General features: G+C 35.7%; 5 protein-coding genes and 1 long non-coding RNA gene across 6 annotated transcripts; 3 read left to right on the forward strand and 3 right to left on the reverse strand.

Moving 5' to 3' along the window:
- Window positions 2,920-5,141, forward strand: LOC104783113. Its single transcript, XM_010508209.2, has 3 exons — window positions 2,920-3,391; window positions 3,480-3,776; window positions 3,879-5,141. The coding sequence occupies exons 1-3, from the start codon at window positions 3,235-3,237 to the stop codon at window positions 5,075-5,077; spliced, it is 1,653 nt and encodes a 550-aa protein (XP_010506511.1). The 5' UTR covers window positions 2,920-3,234; the 3' UTR covers window positions 5,078-5,141.
- LOC104783119 (T-complex protein 1 subunit delta) lies at window positions 6,660-8,800 on the forward strand. The gene has a single exon (XM_010508219.1). The coding sequence runs from the start codon at window positions 6,809-6,811 to the stop codon at window positions 8,417-8,419; it is 1,611 nt and encodes a 536-aa protein (XP_010506521.1). The 5' UTR covers window positions 6,660-6,808; the 3' UTR covers window positions 8,420-8,800.
- Window positions 9,708-11,739, reverse strand: LOC104783128 (WAT1-related protein At3g18200-like). The gene is made up of 6 exons (XM_010508229.2): window positions 11,511-11,739; window positions 11,224-11,286; window positions 11,006-11,122; window positions 10,528-10,918; window positions 10,287-10,438; window positions 9,708-10,210 (listed from the first exon to the last, which is right to left on the reverse strand). Exons 1-6 carry the CDS (start codon window positions 11,696-11,698, stop codon window positions 10,045-10,047), a joined length of 1,077 nt encoding a protein of 358 aa, XP_010506531.1. The 5' UTR covers window positions 11,699-11,739; the 3' UTR covers window positions 9,708-10,044.
- LOC104783136 (uncharacterized PKHD-type hydroxylase At1g22950-like) lies at window positions 14,036-16,626 on the reverse strand. Its single transcript, XM_010508239.2, has 9 exons — window positions 16,102-16,626; window positions 15,783-15,830; window positions 15,519-15,695; window positions 15,273-15,423; window positions 15,079-15,165; window positions 14,832-14,956; window positions 14,615-14,733; window positions 14,403-14,514; window positions 14,036-14,321 (listed from the first exon to the last, which is right to left on the reverse strand). Exons 1-9 carry the CDS (start codon window positions 16,423-16,425, stop codon window positions 14,286-14,288), a joined length of 1,179 nt encoding a protein of 392 aa, XP_010506541.1. The 5' UTR covers window positions 16,426-16,626; the 3' UTR covers window positions 14,036-14,285.
- Window positions 16,863-18,570, forward strand: LOC104783145. The gene is made up of 2 exons (XM_010508249.2): window positions 16,863-17,194; window positions 17,752-18,570. Exons 1-2 carry the CDS (start codon window positions 17,030-17,032, stop codon window positions 18,319-18,321), a joined length of 735 nt encoding a protein of 244 aa, XP_010506551.1. The 5' UTR covers window positions 16,863-17,029; the 3' UTR covers window positions 18,322-18,570.
- On the reverse strand, window positions 19,111-20,873 carry LOC104783153. The gene is made up of 2 exons (XR_002038664.1): window positions 19,960-20,873; window positions 19,111-19,890 (listed from the first exon to the last, which is right to left on the reverse strand). It is a non-coding gene; the product is annotated as an uncharacterized LOC104783153 (long non-coding RNA).

The raw sequence follows: 21,472 nt of genomic DNA on the forward strand, positions 1-21,472 counted from the left end.
AGAGTACCCTATTTCTTGCGAGTGTAGCATTTATGATGTAGATAATAGCAGACGTTTGTGCAAATGTAAATTTCCTTGCTAAGAGTTTTAGTCCCATATGTTACCTTTATATCAATGTAAAAGTCAATAAAGTTATAAACTAGTCCGGCTATGTCGATAAAAATCTTGTTTACGTACTCACTTTCAAATTACTTTTGAGACATTCTCCAAGTTGAAGTTGTGTTTCACGTTGGTAATTTGAGGTCTGCATTGGGCCTCGCGTACGTATATATTGTTAATCAGAGAGATAGGGGGATTTGAATCTAGTAATATACTATATGTTAGTAATTGGTTTTAGAGTCCAATTAATTTTGTGGCGAACAGTAAAACTCTTATTTCCGTTTGTTTTCTTTTTAGTTCTATCAACATCGCAAAATCATTATATATTTTTATATACTTTGAAGTATATATATATATTTTTTAGATTTATCCAAGTACTGGTTTCGAGGGTGAGCAAGTTAGGATAAATTTTTGGCATGAGTTTATCATGAACAAAGGTTAGCATATATATATTAATTGTAGTCTAGAATGAACATCCATCAATCCATGGCTACTGGCTAGCATATAATTTAACTAAGAAAAATAAATAAATAATAGATTTCGTTTCCTACAAATGCATGGATTTAGTTAATGAGCCGCCGGTTTGTTGTAGTTCACGTATTGAGTCTATTGACCAAAAAAAAGCAACGTAGAAATATCAAATAGTTGCATTTGGTTACACATTCGACTCTTTAACTACAAAATTCAGATAATAATTTCAGAAGGTCTATGAACTCGGAGGCATTTATTTATAATATGGCGTATAATAAGAGCACATAGTACTACGATTCACGTTTTTATGTTTTTTTTGTTACTACAGAACAACATATATAACGTAAGGCGGTCAAGCCCAGAGATAATGTTATTTTTTAGTTACAAAAAGACAATACGTTTTTTTCTGTTTTATTAATTAAGACCAGAGACAATGCTGTCATATTGTATTTTGGTAGATTATGAAAGTAATATGTTTCTTCCATTAAATACCAGCATTTCTACATGTTGTGTTACTTGTTGTTTGACCCAAAAAAAAAAAAAGTTACTTGTTGTGGTTTCGAGTGGTACGAATTCAATTTCTACTCAATTTATTTATAGAGCCATGCATTATATATATTGTCACTGAGCATTTGTAAAATGTTAATGAGACACACAAAAAAAAATGCTTGATGAATGATGAATAATAATTTTAACCAGAAAATGACGAATCCTTTGCTCATAATCTTTTTTTTTTTATCTTATTATACCAATCTTGTCACAAAACATAAATTATGCATTTCCAACCGATGATTCTTCCAACTTTTAAAAAATAAGTATATTTTTCTATGTATCAACACAATTTAAATTTCATATCACAATTCAACAAAAAAAAAATCGTATATTGGAAGGTGCACACGTACGTAGTCATGCGACCCACCAAATAGGCTATAAGACGCGGAACTTGTTAGAATGTCTCTTTCCTACTTAACAACCTTCTTATATTGCTATTATTATTATTATTATATGTTTCTTATTACCACCTAGATTAATTAATGGAAACCCCCATATTGTGCTTAACACATTTCAATTGGATGTTGAGGTAATCACCGCACGTTTCTCTCTATAAGTAGATTTAGTCCTTCAGATTCCATAGTAAGACTCAAGTTATATAGTAAACAAACATTAACAAAAGGAATCACTATTGATTTGAAAACCTGCACCAATGATTATAACCAGTAGCAAGATTGGTTATGACACAATTACACAACTATACCAGTCACATCCGCAATGACATTATGATCATAGTTCACAAACATCTAAAAGTTTTGACATGTATATGTAAAATCGTTTGTCATATATTTACTGATATTAGATTAGGATAACGATCACTAATTATGTTTTAACTACTCTATAATGTTTTATTTTTCAACGGACTTAGTCTAGTTAGATGGAGATAGTTAAAATTTCATAAGACCATACCATCAATTATTGAATTCAAATATACATAGAAAAAAAATGAAAAAAAATGTAATGAGAGATTGTTGGGTAAAAGTCGTCCAAAGTCGACAATCGAACAACCAAGTATCACATAAATCTAGAAATACTTCACCAACTGTTAGTTGATTCATAGCTTTCAGGCCACATTTTGATTCTGCCTCCTTCGTTAATTGGTCTCAAGGAAACAAAAACTAAACAATGAACAATCAATCATTTAGATTTTGGTTGTCTGTCATAACAGTCAACTACAAAACTTTCTTTCATTTCCATTATTTTATTAAAGAAAAGTACTAGTTAATGAACTTCTAATCAATTTCCATATGTTCGATATTTTTAGTATACTCATTTTTGTGTAAGTTGTAGTTTCCACAATTTTATTTGTTTTTTCTTTGTCAGCCACACTGTGTATTTAGATAAAAATAATCGGCAATCTAATTTGGAAAAGAAAAGTTTACAAAAAAATAACATACATATATGGCTTTATTAGCCTAGCTCTACTGCCGAACAAGCTTAGCAGTCATCCTAAACATTTAACTAAAATTGTACTATAAATTTTTGCAAAAATAGAATAAACTCGTCCAGAAAGTTTGAGAAACTGGATATTTTGTCAGAGTTATGCGACAGTTTGATCAGCTTAGAACTATTCAATAGATTGTCTACTCCTAGTGAAATCATGATTGACAATTCTGTTAATTCTTTGTTAAAATTTGTACATTTTGGTTGTTCATTAATTATAATTTATATCTATTAAAGTACTCGATATTAACGAAGCTAAAAAGAAGAATCGTGGGGAGCATTAATTAAGCTGCTTACTAAGACTTCTTCTTCTTCGACTAACTACTTCATGCCCTCCAAATCCTTCCTCTCCAATGCCGACACTCCCCATGATTTTAAAATTAATAAGACTCTCCTTTTATCAATACACTAATATTCGTTTATTTTTATCTTCAACACCTAAACGTTCTCTTCTTGATCCTGTCTTAAAATCCAGACATTTTTAGAGACACGACCAATATATGTCGTAGAACAAGTTCTTAAATACCTCAAAACTATCCTCTCCCTCTCTCATATTCATTCATTCATTCATTCATTCATCTCTCTACATTCGCGAGAAGACTGGTTTCCAAATATTTCTTGTAGCACAAGAAAGATTATAAAAGTTTGTGTATCTTGAGAAACAAAGTAATGACAGAGAAGAATCTTCTTTACGATACGATACTTGCTCGAAGTTTTAGCAAAAACGAGCAGAAAAGACTTGGCTATGGAGCTTTCATTGCCTCTCTTCTCTTCGTCTTCACTCTTTGCACTGTCTTTAAACCTTATCTGAGCCCTCTACCAGTCGGTATGTCTCTTACCACGTTTTCCAAAACGTCAGAAAACGCATAAACATTAATCATGAATCATAACGGTTTATCTTTTTGTTTCTTCAGTGGAGCTGCAATTATCAGTGGACGACGATGGTCTCCGAATGCTGAGAATAACCGAACCGCAGAAACCGCAAGCAATAACGAGCAGCAACGAAGCAACATCGGAAGATTTAGAGAAACTCATTGTCCCAACGAAGCAAGATAACATTACATCAAATGGAGTAATTACTCAGAGCCTAGTCAGTTCTGTAGATGAGAAGCTTAGTGTTTGCAACGACACAAGCTTGCCTAAGAATCATCTTGATTCGTTTAATTGTACTACTACCAACACTACAATCTCCGACGAACAAGTTATAACAGGTTCGCATACCTCAAATTATTTTCTCTATCTATAGTTGTCTTGTATTGTTATTGGTTTTAGTAAAGTTATTGATATTTTTGGTCTTTTGGGTGAATTTGCAGATATTGAAAGCAAATTGGAGAAAACTATGAAACCAATATGCAACAAGCTAAAAAGAACAGAGTTGTGCGAGGTAAGCGGCGACGTGAGAATCCATGGCAAATCCGCGACAGTTTCTGTAGCGATCACGTTTGCGTTTTCGGGGAATTCCACGTGGCATATGAGACCTTACGTGCGAAAAGGTGATACTGCGGCCATGAATCGCGTTAGAGAATGGACGGTGAAATTGGAACAAAACGCAGACGACCAATTACAGAACGCTAATTTCTCGCGTTGCGATAAAAATCACAGCATTCCGGCGATGCTTTTCTCACTCGGAGGCTACTCGATGAACAATTTCCACGATTTCACCGACATCGTGATTCCTCTGTACACGACGGCGCGTAGATTCAACGGCGAGGTTCAGTTCCTCGTGACAAACAAGAATCCACGGTGGATCGAAAAATTTAGGGATTTACTGAGGAAACTCTCCAACTACGAAGTGATTTACATCGACGACGAAGACGAAACGCACTGCTTCAGCAGCGTCGTCGTCGGTCTCAATCGCCACCGTGAGTATTACAAAGAGCTGACGATCGATCCTTCGAATTTGGAGTATTCCATGTCCGATTTCCGAAGTTTTCTAAGAGACGCTTACTCGTTGCCTAACGCCGCCGTGACTACGAGACAGATGCGGCGGCGGAGGCCACGCATTCTGATTTTGTCTAGAGGCAGATCGCGAGCATTCACGAACGCCGGCGAGATCGCGAGAGCGGCGAGGCTAATCGGATTCAAAGTCGTGGTGGCGGAAGCGAACACGGGACTCGCGAGTTTCTCACAAACGGTGAATTCATGCGACGTGATGGTCGGCGTTCACGGCGCGGGGCTTACAAACATGGTGTTCTTGCCGGAGAACGCGGTGGTGGTTCAGATTCTTCCGATCGGTGGATTCGAGTGGCTGGCGAAGACGGATTTCGAGGATCCATCGAAGGGGATGAATCTGAGGTATCTGGAGTACAAGATCACGCCGGAGGAGAGCACGCTGATGCAGAAGTACGGACGCGATCACGAGATCGTTAGAGATCCATCGGCGGTTGCGAAACGCGGGTGGGAATCGTTTAAGTCGGTTTATTTGGTACAGCAGAACGTTAGCATTGACATGAATCGGTTCAAACCGGTTCTTGTCAAAGCTTTCGAGCTTTTACAGAGTCAGTCGGTGTAATTTAAAAATTTACTGCATTCGTATACTGTAAATTCTTGTAGACGCTATCAATCTGATTCAATCTATATTATTATTTTCACTGCATTTTTGTGAAAAAGACTTGAAGTTGGACAATATTCCATAATAATTAAAATATTTAATACAAAAAAAAAAAAAATTAAATTCAGAAAATCTGGAAATATATATTTACCTAAATATCTGAATAACATCAATTTCTATTTTCCTTTTCAATTACAAGTTTTAAAATGTTTTAATGAAAAAAGAAACTATAATATCTTACCTTATTCAATTTTGATTTTCCATAACTGGTTTGACATTATACATATTTTCCATTACACATAAATTGTTTAATGTTTTCTATGTTAAAATGGATAGAACAATTGATATCAAAATGGATAGAAAAAAAATATTAAAATAAACTAATAATGTATGATTTTATTATACTATATATATATATATTTTGTTTTAACCTCCACAAAATGATATATATTTTTTGAATAAAAAAACATGTGTCATTTATAGAGTTATGATGTCAAATACATATATATATATATATCATGTTGCACAATTTAAATAGTGAATACATCAAATTTAGTCATATGAGTAATATCAAAAATATTATCTGTGTAAATATCAATAACAATACTAAAAAAGCAACAATAGTTTATGGAAAATTTTATTTATCCACGGGTCCAAACCTAGACTAAAAATAATAATAAGTATGTGATGGGAATTAGGTTAATATTAGTACACTTATATATTTTAAAACTTAATTTTACATGAAAGGAGTTAAAAATCAACACTAACCCGCTCCATCATACTCATATACAAAACTAACTATTTTTTTTAATAACTATTTTTTTTATTATCCACGGGTCCAAACCTAGACTAAAAATAATAATAAGTATGTGATGGGAATTAGGTTAATATTAGTACACTTATATATTTTAAAACTTAATTTTATATGAAAAAAGTTAAAAACCAACACTAACCTGTTCCATCATACTCATAGACAAAACTAACTAATTTCAAATTGGTGAATAAAATTTAAATATTTTTATACTAACGACAAAGTATTATACATATTAACAGATGTTTACTTTTACAACAACTAATTTTGATTGATTAAATTCCAAAATAAAAGAATTTTGATTAATTAAATTTTAAGTGAAAATAATAATTTTTAAATAGATAAAGAAAATAAAATTACAAATATCTCAATATTATTGTAAAAGAGTTTAAAACATATATTTGATCTAACATAATGTTTTTTTTAGTAAGTTATATAAAATATACAAAAATACATAATCCCGCGGTGTACCGCGGGTTAAAATCTAGTTTCGTGCAAAAGTTGAGAATTGTCAATTATTTACAATTTTTTATTTTAATAGAAAATCTTACACTATAAATTGACATTATTACTTTTACTAGCAATAGTATAGTTTGACAGTTTAATCAAAAAGTCAATGGTTTGTTTATAACAATTAGGCCTTTTTGGGCTAAATGTAGTTCATTTCATCAGGCCCATTTGTACAAACCAAAGAGCTAAACCCTAGTGATTTTTTGAATTTTTTTTTTAATTATCTTTCTCTCTTTTTCGTTTTCAGAACAGTCTCTCTCTCTCTCTCGTCTTCCTCCATCTAGGGTTTTTTGTTCATCGACTCCAGATCATTTTCCCGTAGAAATCATAAACCCGAAATCTCGATCTCTCTCAGTTTATTATAGCAAGAAATGGCGGCGGTAGCAGCACCGATGGCATCGAAGCCCCGTGGATCTAAAGCTGAGTCGTTCGTAGACAACAAGCGTAGAGAAGATATCAGATTCGCCAACATCAACTCTGCTCGCGCCGTCTCTGACGCCGTCCGTACGAGTTTGGGTCCTAAAGGTATGGACAAGATGATTTCCACGGCCAACGGTGAGGTTATCATCACTAACGACGGAGCTACGATCCTCAACAAGATGGAGGTTTTGCAGCCAGCCGCGAAGATGTTGGTCGAGCTTTCTAAATCGCAAGACTCAGCCGCCGGAGATGGTACCACCACTGTCGTTGTAATCGCCGGTGCGCTTCTCAAGGAGTGTCAATCGCTTCTCACGAACGGGATCCACCCTACTGTGATCTCAGATTCGCTTCACAAGGCTTGTGGTAAGGCTATTGATATTTTGACGGCTATGGCTGTTCCTGTTGAGCTCACTGATCGAGATTCGCTTGTTAAATCTGCGAGCACGTCGCTTAACAGTAAGGTTGTTAGTCAGTACTCTACATTGCTTGCTCCTTTAGCTGTAGATGCGGTTCTCTCTGTTATAGATCCGGAGAAGCCTGAGATTGTTGATTTGCGTGATATTAAGATTGTTAAGAAGCTTGGTGGGACTGTGGATGATACACATACTGTGAAAGGTTTGGTTTTTGACAAGAAGGTTAGCCGTGCTGCTGGTGGACCGACTCGTGTGGAGAATGCTAAGATTGCTGTGATTCAGTTCCAGATCTCACCTCCCAAGACTGACATTGAGCAGAGTATTGTTGTGTCTGACTATACTCAGATGGATAGGATCTTGAAAGAGGAGAGGAACTACATCTTGGGGATGATTAAGAAGATTAAAGCAACTGGTTGCAATGTGTTGCTCATCCAGAAGAGTATTTTGAGGGATGCTGTCACTGATTTATCACTTCACTATTTGGCCAAAGCTAAAATCATGGTTATCAAGGATGTTGAGAGAGATGAGATTGAATTCATCACCAAGACATTGAACTGCTTGCCAATCGCCAATATTGAACATTTCAGAGCTGAGAAGCTTGGTCACGCTGATCTTGTTGAAGAGGCCTCCCTTGGAGATGGAAAGATTTTGAAGATCACTGGAATTAAAGATATGGGAAGAACTACATCTGTTCTCGTCCGTGGCTCCAACCAGCTTGTTCTAGATGAAGCTGAAAGGAGTTTACATGATGCGTTATGTGTGGTTAGGTGTCTGGTGAGCAAGAGGTTCTTGATTGCAGGAGGTGGTGCACCAGAGATTGAGCTCTCAAGGCAGCTTGGTGCTTGGGCTAAGGTGCTTCATGGTATGGAAGGTTACTGTGTGAAGTCTTTCGCTGAAGCTCTTGAGGTCATTCCTTACACTCTGGCCGAGAATGCAGGGTTGAACCCTATCGCTATTGTGACTGAACTCAGGAACAAACATGCTCAAGGAGAAATCAACGCCGGTATAAATGTGAGGAAAGGACAAATCACCAATATCTTGGAGGAAAACGTTGTTCAACCCCTACTTGTGAGTACCAGTGCAATCACTCTAGCAACTGAATGTGTAAGGATGATTATGAAGATTGATGACATCGTCACTGTGAGGTAGTGTGGTAGTTTCTTTCAAAACAGGTCCGAGAACATTCCTCTTGCTCTATCTTAAGCTTTGCTTCTTCTTCTTTTATCATGTTTTGTGTTTGCGCAATGGTTGAACTTAGACTCCCTTTTGTTTTCACCATGTGCTATTGCAGCGAAGTGGTTTTATTTGTGGTTTAGTGGGATTGTATTTCTTTCTAGCGACTTGATATCAAGGTTTCTCCTTTTTGTTTCATATATTGATTAGTTTTGTCATAATTGTCAAACGGTAGGAGTAGAATCAGAACTTCGATTACTGCCTTTCTGTGACTCTCAAATTTTTGATCATGGGTCACAAAATTAGCATCCTTTCTGGATGATCATTGACTCTTGAGGATCCTAAACTATTTTTGTCTGTCTTTGTGTATTAAAATTTGATTTTTCTGGTTTGTGAGAATCTTTATAATGTGGGGAAAGATGGAAAGATGATGATCATGCACTGGGCTCTGAGAAGTTGATTGACATTCAACTTCTTTTTGATGGATAATGCAGCCTAGAATAGAAAGCTTGATCTGATTTTTCTTATTACAGCCATTCTTGTTCTTTTGATATATAGTTCCCAATAAGATCTTGACAATATTCAAAACATGAATTTGTATTTTTTTATTTATAATGTCATCCAGAATAAGTCGTGTAAAGAAAGTATTGAAGCCATGAGCTCTCCAAGTCAAATTTTAAACATCAATAAACCATTGGATCCTAAAATATTACATCGGAAACGAGTAGAGGCTTTAGCCGAAGAAATTTGACAGAGTTAATTTGAAAACGAAAATAACCATTTTGACTGAAGAGCAATCTCAGTGGCCTATCTATAAATGAAGAGAGCAATCTCAGTGGCCTATCTATAAATGAAGAGAGCAATTTTGATTAGATACTACTGGATGTTACAAAAACTAAAAAAAAAAAAGACTTGATGTTACATTTGAGAATGTCAGAATGGTATGGTTACTTATAACACGGCTATGTTACAAACAGTACAGACAGTTACAGGTGTCGTCTTCTTTGACGAAAGGCTTGGTTGGTGGTAACTCATCAGGACAGAACTATGCAAAGACTTGAAGACAGAACTATGCAAAGACTTGAAGAGAAACAACACAGTCAAAAATTTGCCGCTTAATACAAGAGAACTCATTACAATGTGTCATTGTCTTCCAATTCTTTCTTTTTTTTTTTGTTTTGATGTTGCCCAGTTTTTTTTATTGCGTTCTAGGCAAAAAAGTCATATAACCCAAGTAAGAAGATACATTGTTGTAAAAATGCAGACCACGTTATGGATTCGTTGTATGAAAGCTCAAGACAGTACACAGTAGCATGAAACATGAGTTTCTCCAGTACATTGGTCTTTCTCCAACCAGACCAGATCACAACATGCATTAACTCTTTGCTTCTATATTGTCAACTTTGAATTTAAAGGTTATCATATTTCCATTTATTTAGAAATTAATTGCAACCCAATTTTGATTACAACTCAAAAGTAAACAACTAGAATAGCCATTGTATGAGAGACCCACTTGAGGAGCCTGTGTGTGTTGGCCAAGTTCTTGTGTGTGTATGTACAGAGAAGCATTGCGCTGTGTTTGCAAAAGTGTTTCCAACCTTTTACACTGCAGATTCAGAATTAGTCTTCTTGTGTTGTGCCTCAAGTAGATGTTTGGTCAGTGACTCTGGATCTTGTTGACTCTCTCCAAGCACTTGTTTTCTTTCTTCGTTTTTGCCCCAAAGAACTAAATAGAGCCCCAACATTATGAACACTGCACCAACAATCCTGCAAATGAAAGATTGAATTAGTTAGAGTAATTTTCAAAGGAACAAAACATGATATTACCGTTTGCAATGCTTACCTTCCGGAGTATAACTGATCACCAAGAATAAGAAATGCCATTGCAGCAACAATAAGTGTCTGGAGTGGCTGGAAGACAGCTACAAAGACTGGACCACTTTTGTAGATACACCATGTCTGAAGATAAACCACCAACCCGGAAGCTATTATCCCCTGTAAGCACGACCAAACAAAACTTCATTTAGTGAATATTATTGATTCAAATCAGGTAAAATTAAGAAGAGGGAGAGAGAGGAGCTTACAGCGTATAGGATGGTGAAGAGCTCTTCCCAAGAGGCGATGATCCAGTTATTGAGATCAGTTTCCACAAACAGAGCAATGACCAGAAACTGAATCAGGCCAAAGAAACATGTGAACGATGTTAAAGTGAGCTTTGCCGGGTATTGCTTTAGAACAGGAGCTTGAAGAACCATCCAACCAGCCCATGATAGACAATGTCCCATTAAGTATAACCATCCTAGTTTCCAGTTCTGTGGTTTGTCAGATCCGGTTACCTCTTCTTGCATGTTAATACTCTTGTCAAAGATTGGAAATCCTCTGTACAATGTGATCACGGTGGCTCCACCGATGCTCACAATGGTTCCCAATACTTTGGCCACACCATGTTTCCTGACTAGGTCTATGTGCTCTAACCTTGTATTCACATCAGAAGATCAGTGTTAGATGCACACAATAAAATGATTAATACTATTTCCATGAAAGAAGTGGTTTGTTAGGTACCTTAGGGTACAAGCCATGATGAAAGTGATGGCAGGAACAGAGTTCTGCATTGCGGAAGCAAAGGTTGGAGTTGCATAGTAAAGTCCCAGTAGGTAGAATCCTTGGTTCGCTGTGATTCTGATGTTGGAAACAGACAAACAGAGTTTCAGAATTGTAATCATTGATTTAAGAATTGAGGAACCAGTTGCTATTGTTGTTCTCTCTGGTTAAGCTATTACCCTATGAGTGCCAAGAAGAAGAACTGAGCCAGTAAAGAGAATGTGAGTGGAGGCCTTTCCTTTCTGTTGATATACAAAGCATTGTTAAGAATATAAATAACCAAAAACAAAAGATCCAAAAACCAAAGGGACAAATTTCATGAAGCTAATCCCAAATGAGATAAAAAGAAACAAACATTCTGAAACTACCCAAAATTTCAGATGAGATCAGAGAGAAAACTTTCTAAAATTAGTAAGTTTTACAAGAAACCTATATGAAAAAAAATGGGAGAGATATGGGGACTTACTTTTCGAAGAAGTAAGCGAATGGACCTATGAGGACAAGGGCAAGGATATTCCTATAAACAGGGTACACAACTTTGCTGACACCAATGTTAAGAGCAACCCTTGAGACAATGTGGAAGCCTGCAAAACAGAACTGAAGTGTGATCAATGCTACCACAAGCTTCATCTTCTCTGATAATACTTTCCCCATTGTCCCTTCTTCTTCTTCTTGGACTCTTCTCTTTTTGAAGTTTGATAAGCACATCAAGATTGATTTTATACTAAGTGTGGTGGTGGCTTGAGATGTAAAATACAGAAAAAAATAATTTATAAGTCACAATAAAATATAAAATGGATGATTAGGGAAAAAACAGATGATACGTCATTTCTTCAAGTGGACCACTATAAGTTGTTTACAATTAATGATTATGAATAATGCTCTGATATATAAGATGATCATTTGACTATAATAATACGATTCGGAGGTTGAATGTTTATGTGACCTCTAGATATGTATGTATTGGTACTAGTTCCCACTTATGTTTAATGTCAAAAAATTTGAGTCGGTTTATGTCATCTACAATTCATACAACTACACTAACAAAACTTGAATTTGGGTTGTGAAAAGATTGACAACAGTAAGTCAGTAATACAAATCACAATTTAATCAAAAAATTTCTTCTAACGTTGATATATACATGTAACTATGTAAGTTTACTTATATTTTAAGAGTACGAGTCCAATTTGTTTTTGGTTTAAGAATGATATGTATATTTTTTTTGGTAATGGATAAGAATAAGACCGATACTCCGTCTGGTTTTTTTTTATTATTCTAGAGTAAAAATTTTGTTTATCAATATTTGTCGTTTTAGAATTCTAATACATATGTTTGGTAAAAATATCAATTTTATCCTAACTATTTTAATGCTTTGACCATTAAAAAAATTAGAATATATGTTAAAGAAGGGATAAAATAGAAAATTTAATTATTTTCTTAATCTGTGTGAAAAACCTTAAACAACAAGTAATTTAAAATGGAGGGAATAATATATTATGGTTATGGTTAGATTTGATACATTTTGGAGAACAATTTTGTTTATCGTGTTTGAATTATCATTATATTTGAGTATGCTTATAGGTTATTTTGTGTTGTAATAATGAGTTAGTGGAATCGAATAGCATGTGATCTACCTCACAATTAGGCATCTTGTCTTGAATGTGGAAAACCCAATAATAATTTGACTAAATTAAATAAGTTTACTAATAAAATATACATGCAAGGAGCACTAACCACCGTTTATTCAGTTAACTTGTTCTTGTTCATGTTCATGTAATTAGATTCCAACAAAACGGCTGCAACCAAATGTTAATGTATCATCCATTAGCTTATAACTAAATATATAAAAACTATGGCATCTTCCCAAAAATAAAATGTTAAATTATATAACTTGACCTAATTTCTAATGTGATATGAAACTAGTCTGTTTTAAATAATTTGTACTCTTGTACTCTCTCTATTCTTTTTCTTCTAGTGGCCCTAAAGAGGTACACATGCAAGATTCTCAATTTTGTTCATCCCACGATATGAAAATTCTCAGTCTTCTTGATAAACTAATCAAAACATTCCAACTTTTTTTTTTTTTTTTGAAATTATATAAAACAGACTAGTTTCAAAATATTCCAACTTCAGTAATATCATATTGAAAACAGACTACTTTCAAAAATATTCCAACTTCAGAATTCAAAAGAAAACAGTAAGGATCAAAACTGAAGCACAGAACTAACAACACAATCATAAGATCACCAAATATCAATAACTAACTGGCAAAAAAGAACAACACCTAAACATCAAATCTTTGAAGAAAAATTCAGTCAGATCCTAAAGAATCCTTTATTGAACATTAACATTGAGAAGATCTGCAGAATGAAGCCAAATTAGTTGTGTTTTTAACGACTTAGGCACACACCTAGACATCAAATCTTTAAGAGATTTCAATCAGACCCCTATAATAATTTTGTACTTTCATCTACATCGCTAAAGAAAGCTCAATTTATTTGGTATAATCATATAAACATCGTATCAACATAGATAGTCAAAAGGATACCAAAAAGCCCCAAAAAAACAAACAAAATTGAATTTGGTGAGAAAAATGAATGTGTAAGGGTGAGTATAAAAGAGACATAAATAACAGATCCATAAGGAAGGATTCAATGAATAGCCTTAAAGTCAACTAAATTGGGTTGGTAGTACCGTTTCACAACCAATTTCGATTTGTCTTGCCATGAAATAACTAGACAGAAACAAAACACCTTCAAATCTTTTCTTCTCTCTTCCATTATTTAGTTCAACGTGCAAATGGCCCTAATTCTCCTCCAAACTATTCAATAGAGACTACCAAAACAATCCTTAAGAGGTTCTATTAGAGCAAAAAAACCGTTATTTGTGGCTCTAGCCATCGATGAAGAGCACAACTCCGTAGAGCAACGAATATGGAAGTTTAAGAGAGCAGAGCATCACCAAATTCAATTAGATAACACCAATTCTTACTTAAACTAAAAAGACAACAAAAATCGGATAAAAATATAACTCCTTGTGGTACAAGTGAAGTTTGAGACTAGATTTCATGTACATAATTATCAAAGAGTCGAGAAACGATAAACAGAGACCCATATACTTCAAATGATTTCTACATTGGCTCAGTTTTAAGTCAGCTTAAAACAGGACCAGTTCTTCAAGGCTTGATCTCGGATTCTAAAGTCATCCAATATAGGTTTATTACGTGTCTTATTAGTGTTCATCAAGCTTGGATTTGACGTGCTGCTTTAAACAATTTCTGCAATAGCAATAGAGAACATATAATCATCGACCATTGCAGTAAACATACGGCTATAGGCTTGATCATTCAAAGGCTTACCTTTCTTAGAGCATCAATCGACCGCACTTTTTCCTCTCTCTTTTCACAAAAGCACTCTCCACACCAGCTGGAGAATTCCTTCTGATGAGTTTTGAGCTCTCTAAACACAGAGCTGCATTTAAGAACACGCAAGAAAAAAAATAAGAAACAAAAGAATTCATAGGCAAGGAAAATGTAAAGCAGTCCAGAGGCAAATTTCAGTTGTTATTTACCTTCTGCACCATAGAAGCATATTGACCCGATGCCCTGATGTTGTGGCTCTGGCACCATGGCGGTGGCGCCCACGGTGGAGTACAGCTTGTCCTGGCACATGATCATAATCATATATTTCCTGCTTTCGCAAACAAGCAGAATTTGAAATTAGCCATCAGCCAGCCATATATGGAATGTAAGAAGACAAGAAAGTAACAGATAAAAAAAATAGCATACATCTGACTTAGTTGCTGTGTTCACATGTTTTTCACATCGCGTGCCTCGGAAAAATAGCTCTCCTCCCACAAATTCTTTACCCAAACAAACATTCAGAGTTACTTCTGAATCATCCACATGAAAGCCTGCCAATTTATAAGATCTAATTATTTTCAACCAGAAAAACTTGGGAATTGGAGTATATCTGCATTTAGGACAACTAGTCAGGACATGTGAAAATTATGCAGGATCTGTCAAAGGGTCTCACCTAAATCAACATCCCTATCTTTACCATATTCAACAACAAAACCATGGTGAGAATCCAGAGTTGCTCCACCCACATCATTGAAGAATACTACAAAACAAAAGATGTTAAGTAGCTTATTTAGATAAAACTGTAACATATAAATGGACTTTCGAGTAATAATAGTCTCTGTAGTGGATTTAATTTTAGTATTTTGCCTTTAGAAATGGGACGAATAAAACCCTCCATGAGTTTGTCAAGCATGGTATCAAGACCAAAGTCGTCAAGCACAGCACCATATTTATTCATGGTGTTTGGTCTCATTATCCGGAATTTGGTCTCACCTACCCACCTTTCAAAATTGTCTATCTGCATAGTCAAACAGTGGCACATGAACAAAATATAAAAGGTAACGGAAAGGAAAGGAAAAAAAAACCAAAAAAAGAAAAAGGATCCAACACTACCTCGGATAGCATCAACTCGCAAAAGCTAGGCTGGAGCATATCAAAGACGAAAACACCAGGAGAAGGTTCAGATATAATGTTTCTGAAGCTTTCCTCTGTGTTTTCATTAATCGCCTTTAGGAAAGTGGGAACAAAGCAGACTGTGGGAACTAGAGTATACAACTCCTTGTGAAGTGGCTGCAGTAGGAAAACACACATCAAACTACTAAACTGATGACTGGAGCAGAACAATATGGAACAGAATGAAGTTAAAAAGATTCACACCTGATAATTTGATATTATCTTCTGCCTATACTCCCTGTGCCTTTGAGCCTGTAGCATCAGCAAAAAGAAACCTACTTAAGTAAAATTCATATGCTCAATTCAATCTACACTGCCAGTTTCTTCAATCATCATCAAACCAGATCGAACTTTCTATAACTAACTTAACTAACGTGAGGCCTATATCTATAGCAGCAAAAGCTAAATGAGATGTAAATCAAAACTAACCAAGTGGGTCGAACTAAAGGAACTTCACAAAGAAATTCCCAATCTCATCAACCCACACAAATTCAGAAACTAAAGGTCCAAATCTAGAACTTACTCTGGAACGCTCTCCATGAGGAAGATGCCTAAGCATAATGTCAGTCATGAATTTAACTTTCTCATCGCGATTGGAGACAAGCATATTAGGAGGCAAGTACTTCTCAAGACTAGAGTAAATCGAGTTTGGGAAATCAAGCTGCAGATCTTCGTAACTATCCGGTCTATGCTCGTTGTTAGGGTTCAGCCTCAGTCTCTGGCAAGAAACCACCGTAGATGTAGCTCTCATCATTGTCGAAGGATGCGAATTATTATTACCTCCAATTGTTCCGTTACCTTCCACCGTCGTCGTCTCCTGCGAGCCTTCTCTTTGGTCACTTGACATTACTTAATTTGACGCCTTGAGAAAGAGAAAATTTCAACTGGAGAAGAAACCCTAGTTTCCTTCACACTACATTCCAATAGAACCCAGAATCTTCTATTTCTCTCTCTCGATCTGGAGATTCTGATTTTTGGGTTCCCGTTGAAGTTAGGGTTTCTGGAAATGTTCCCTCGAAGATTTTTATCTTTCTTTTTTTTTTTTTCTTGGGTTAAAATTACGCACGAAATCTCCGGTCTCTCTCACACGCTTGTAAAACTTATCAAAATTAATTATCCGGCCCATATTTTAAGCCCATTAAATATAAACCGGTTTATTTAGATTGGTTTGGACTTTTGAATGAAATATAAACACGTGTGACAATTCGATAGTCTCCTGACTCTCCTCTAGAGTTTGTTAACTTTAACACGTGTGACTAAAACCTTAAGCACTTCTTCTCAAAGTCAAAGGTAAAAAAAGCTCTGTGCTTTTTAGCTGTCACTGCCTTGTTCGTCGTCTCAAACTTGTTGTCTCTGTACAAAATCTTTTTTTTTGTCCGGCATCGGATCCTTCTCCGATCAGGGAAACAACCGTACGAATTGCGAGTAGCTAGCTCTGCGGCGAAGTAGAAATGTGGAAGGAGGAATCTTTGGATTTAGTGCTTGTGCCGACGGGTCTCCTCGTGATGGTAGCTTATCATGTCTGGCTAGTCTACGCTATACTTCACCGTCCCAAGCTCACTGTTATCTCTCTCAACGCTGAATCTAGACGACAATGGGTCTTCTCTATGATGACTGTACGTTTCTCTCTTCCCACTCTCCTTTTCTATTTTTTTTGGGTATTTTCTGATTCTGGAGATTTTGGGAGTCTAGATTAGGGTTTATGTTGTCGGATTCGTTTGGGATTTTGTATTTGAAAGGCGAGGTTTTCGGCAATGGAGCTGTTCTGTTCGGTGATTTTAGGAATTGGGTATTGAGATTCTTAAGGATCTCTTATGAAATTAGGGATAAAGGGGAATGCTTTTGTGTCCTGAATTTATCATATAGCAAAATTGAGCCAGGGCTTAGGAGAAGTCGAGTGTTTCAGCTGTCAAGTGATGTTGTTAGATTTGAATCTGCCATAAGTATGGTGAATGTTGAAGTAGATGGTGGTCTGAAGCTTGAGCTTTTTCAAGAACTCTTGCTTTTTCTTGTTCTTGTCAAATCAATGCATCACAGCTAGAATCTTGGAGCTAGTTAATGCTTTATATTAGATAGGAACAGTGTCATAGACATGAGAAACATAAGAACACAGTCATGTCATGTGTCTGACTGTTCATTAAGATGATATAAGTTTATTTATTGCTATTTGCAGGAGCCATTGAAAAACGGTACCTTGGCTGTTCAAACAATCCGGAACAACATAATGGCATCAACACTTTTAGCCACAGCAGCAATCACTCTATGTTCCATCATAGGCGTCTTTATAAGCAACTCTTCAGATTCAAAATCCAAACCGACAAGTCTTGTATATGGGAGCAGAAGCCCTCTCTTAGCATCAATCAAGAACTTTGCAATCCTGATCTGCTTCCTCATGGCCTTTCTCTGCAACGTCCAGTCAATCAGGTACTACGCTCACGTAAGTTTCCTAGTCACAGTGCCTGTCTCGAGAGGGAAAAGAGAACACTGTGAGTACGTGTCTAGAAACCTGAACCGAGCTAGCTACTTCTGGTCTCTTGGATTGCGGTCTTTCTACTTCTCCTTCCCGCTTTTCCTATGGACCTTCGGGCCCATCCCGATGTTTGTGTGCTGTTGTATAATGTCATCGATTCTATATTTCTTGGACACGACAACTAGTTTCACTAGGCATCTCCATAGCCAGTCGTTCAGAGAAACTGCTGATTTAAAGGACGGTGAAATCGAATCAGCGGTTCATGCTCTGTAGACTCTTTTCTCTGACTTTTGTTGTGTGTGAGAGTTAGCAAGAGTTATATATTATCCGAGTGTGTGTTGGAACAAACTTTGGCTGCGATTGTATATTTGCGTTTTAGTTTTCATGTTACGATGATTAGTGTATCATAATATGAAAACGCAAATGTTTAAGTTTGTACTGTACACTATGTAATCTCTTAGGCTTTCTGTCCAACTTTAGAACTTTTACTCTATTTTCATCCATCAATGATACGATTCATCATCGTACTACTTAAAGAAGAAGAAACAAATTGATGACGTGGAGTAGAGCAAAGAGTGGAGGAAAGACTCGAAAAGAAAGAGAGGCCTTGCCGTTGCAGAATGAGTTTAAAAGAGCCTTGGAAGCTCATCTTCTTCATTATGTTGAATATTGTGATTGTGAATGTTGGGCAAGCGATATGCTTGTGTTTGGAGAGGTGAGCTAGTGATGTGCTAGACTCTCTCTCTTATGGTGTGTTGGGAGCTGAGCTAGTGATGTGCTAGCCTCTCTCTGTTCTTATCAGTTTGTAATCGGTTAGTTGTGCANCTTAGTTGTGCAATTGGAGTTAGCCGTATCTCAAAACTTATCAATCAACCAGGCTGCCTCTGCAATACTCTACCAACTCAACAATTGTTTTAATTTGTTATATTATTGGTCAGAGATCGATTTTACATATCCGAGAAGAAATCTTATTCTTTTAGCAGGCCATTTTTTGTTTTTACCAGTTTTGTTCTTGTTTTCTTTCGAGGATCTGAATAAAGTCCATAAAAACTAATGTTCAACGGGAAAACGTCCTAGTTCCACATGAAAATTATCACATCTTACTAGATAAAGCCAGAACTTTCACCTCGTCTTAAATATCTCTGCACAAATGTCTCTCATCCTATATCTCTCCAAATCCAAAATTTTATTTCTAAATCTCCTTGAATCCATAATTCTCATCAATTTCTCCATAAATACAGGTTTAATTGGTTAATTATTGGTTTATTGGTTGTCTAACCAACTAACAAAAGTTGTAAACCGATTTCAACCTGATTTCGACCCGTTTATATAATTAAATCACCAATTCTTTTTTATTTTTTAAATCTCTTTTCCCCATCTCAACGAACACTATATCATATTTTCATTAACGTTTAACCAGATCATCCACATCAAATAACCCAGAGAGAAGAAGAAATAGAAAAATCCATTTAAACAAATATGACCAGATCTCAAAAATGTCAAAGCTCAATACAAACAAAGATAAAGCAACTGTGAACTTCTAAAAACCCAAAAAAAAAAAATCAGCTTCTGCTTTTGAATGCTAATGAAGGCTGCTCGGATGAATGGTCCGTCCAACCCAGAAAATCCACTGCATCCAAGAAAAATCAAATAAACAATTCAACCAAATTGACATAAAAGATCAATCATAATTGTTGTATATAATGGAGATTCACGTGGTCCTTTTTTATAGACGATTGCAGCTCCAAAACTCTTAGTTGGGTTTATTCAAGTTCTGGTGATTGGAATCATGGTTCACTGAACCAAGAACACATCAAATCCGATCAGAAATGAAGATAAAATCTGCAAAAAAAATTCTCAAATTACAAATTTTTTTCAACTCCAAAATCAATTAAGAACACAAATGATTACTGGAATGTGGAAGTCACGAGGGCTTCTCTTGGCGCCAGTGGTGGATAAGCGAGAGTTTGGTAGGAAATTGGCTGGGTTTATGCACCCACCTGAAACATATTGCCCCAATGCAAGAGACGGTGTTCATGATTTTAGAAAATGATGATTTTAGAAAATGATGATTTTAGGGTTCTTAGGTTTGAGAATTTCTGATCGGGTTATAAAAATTCTTAGACCGGGTCGGGTTTATAAGGTCAATCGGGTTTTAAACTATGTTTTATATCTGGTTTGACTGGTTTTCTAGCGGTTTAATTTGTAAATCGATTAAACCAAAAAATATGGAGAAGTAAATGAGAACTTTAGATTTGGAGATATATAGGTTGAGAGATCTTGTTTTGTGGATACTTACGACGATGTCAAAGTTCCGGCTCCATCTAGTACGATAAGATAGTTTTGATGGGGAAATAGGACGTTATCCCAATGTTCAACCCTAACGAAAACTTTTAAAAAAAACACACACACACACAAACAACTAGAGAACACATAGGCTTTCAGTGCACATAACAATTGATAAGTCTATTAATAAAACCTTATACTATTGTATATGGACAAGAATTCAGATTCTTCTTCTAATGCAAAGAGAAGTTCCAAGGCCGTGGGGAAACGAGCCGACATCACATGGTTGGTTTTTGATTCCGAGAACGAGTCTACCAGTAGGTTCTTAGAACATAGCTGATGCGGAAGGGGAGTAGATCTTGGCCAGACAGATATAAAGAAATGGAGGTATTTGAACTTTGTATCTCTGGCAGATTATGCAATCGGCTGAAACCAAAAGAAAAATACAAGGTAGGACACGGTGATGTTGAAAATCATGATAGCTTTTTTTCTTTTGTACATATATAGAGATAAGACAAAGAGACATTGTAAATTGTAACCACTTGCCTTGAAGAAGAAAAATCCATGATATTTTATTCGTTTTCGACTTTCTGTGTTGTGTCCAATTTTAGAATTTCTACTCTATTTTCATATCCATCCAATCTCATAAGAAGACCTGTGTTAAGACAACAAAACATGTTTGACAGCGTCATCGTGATTGTTGTTTTCTGCCAAACGAATTAAATGAACTATATAAGAAAATTTAGTTGTAATAAATTTCACAATGCAATGTAGTTGTTGGAAATAATGAAGAAACTATTAAAATTTCTAAAGCAAACTGCATCAGACTATATGTACATTGCAAATGCTATATATATTACCAACATTGGTGTTTCCATAACACGATATGACATATCAAATTATCCACAAAAATAATCTTCACCTGCGCTGAATTCATTCTAGTGGCAAAAAAATTAAGTAAATGTTCACAAAACATAAATCAACCTTACGGATATGTGGTATGTACGTACTCATATGTAGGTATTATGCATATATGTGAATGTGTGTGTGTGTGTGTATGTAGGTAAGAGAGAAGAAGAAATAAAGGTGGTGACAGAAGTATAGAGAGCACAGAAGATTAGATGCAGGCTCTTTCTCT

This window comes from Camelina sativa, chromosome 1 (assembly GCF_000633955.1).
Source record: "Camelina sativa cultivar DH55 chromosome 1, Cs, whole genome shotgun sequence".
In the NCBI taxonomy this organism is placed as follows: Eukaryota; Viridiplantae; Streptophyta; class Magnoliopsida; order Brassicales; family Brassicaceae; genus Camelina; species Camelina sativa.

Coding starts and splice junctions, on each gene's coding strand:
- LOC104783128 (XM_010508229.2), bottom strand. CDS start 11,698: ATGGGGAAAGTATTATCAGAGAAGATGAAGCTTGTGGTAGCATTGATC. Junction 11,123..11,223: donor TTCTTCTTGGCACTCATAGG/GTAATAGCTTAA, acceptor TTCCAACATCAG/AATCACAGCGAACCAAGGAT. Junction 10,439..10,527: donor TCTTCACCATCCTATACGCT/GTAAGCTCCTCT, acceptor TCGTGCTTACAG/GGGATAATAGCTTCCGGGTT.
- LOC104783136 (XM_010508239.2), bottom strand. CDS start 16,425: ATGTCAAGTGACCAAAGAGAAGGCTCGCAGGAGACGACGACGGTGGAA. Junction 15,166..15,272: donor TATTCGTCCCATTTCTAAAG/GCAAAATACTAA, acceptor TTTGTTTTGTAG/TATTCTTCAATGATGTGGGT. Junction 14,734..14,831: donor ACACAGCAACTAAGTCAGAT/GTATGCTATTTT, acceptor TTGCGAAAGCAG/GAAATATATGATTATGATCA.
- LOC104783119 (XM_010508219.1), top strand. CDS start 6,809: ATGGCGGCGGTAGCAGCACCGATGGCATCGAAGCCCCGTGGATCTAAA.
- LOC104783145 (XM_010508249.2), top strand. CDS start 17,030: ATGTGGAAGGAGGAATCTTTGGATTTAGTGCTTGTGCCGACGGGTCTC. Junction 17,195..17,751: donor GGGTCTTCTCTATGATGACT/GTACGTTTCTCT, acceptor TGCTATTTGCAG/GAGCCATTGAAAAACGGTAC.
- LOC104783113 (XM_010508209.2), top strand. CDS start 3,235: ATGACAGAGAAGAATCTTCTTTACGATACGATACTTGCTCGAAGTTTT. Junction 3,392..3,479: donor TCTGAGCCCTCTACCAGTCG/GTATGTCTCTTA, acceptor TTGTTTCTTCAG/TGGAGCTGCAATTATCAGTG. Junction 3,777..3,878: donor CGACGAACAAGTTATAACAG/GTTCGCATACCT, acceptor GTGAATTTGCAG/ATATTGAAAGCAAATTGGAG.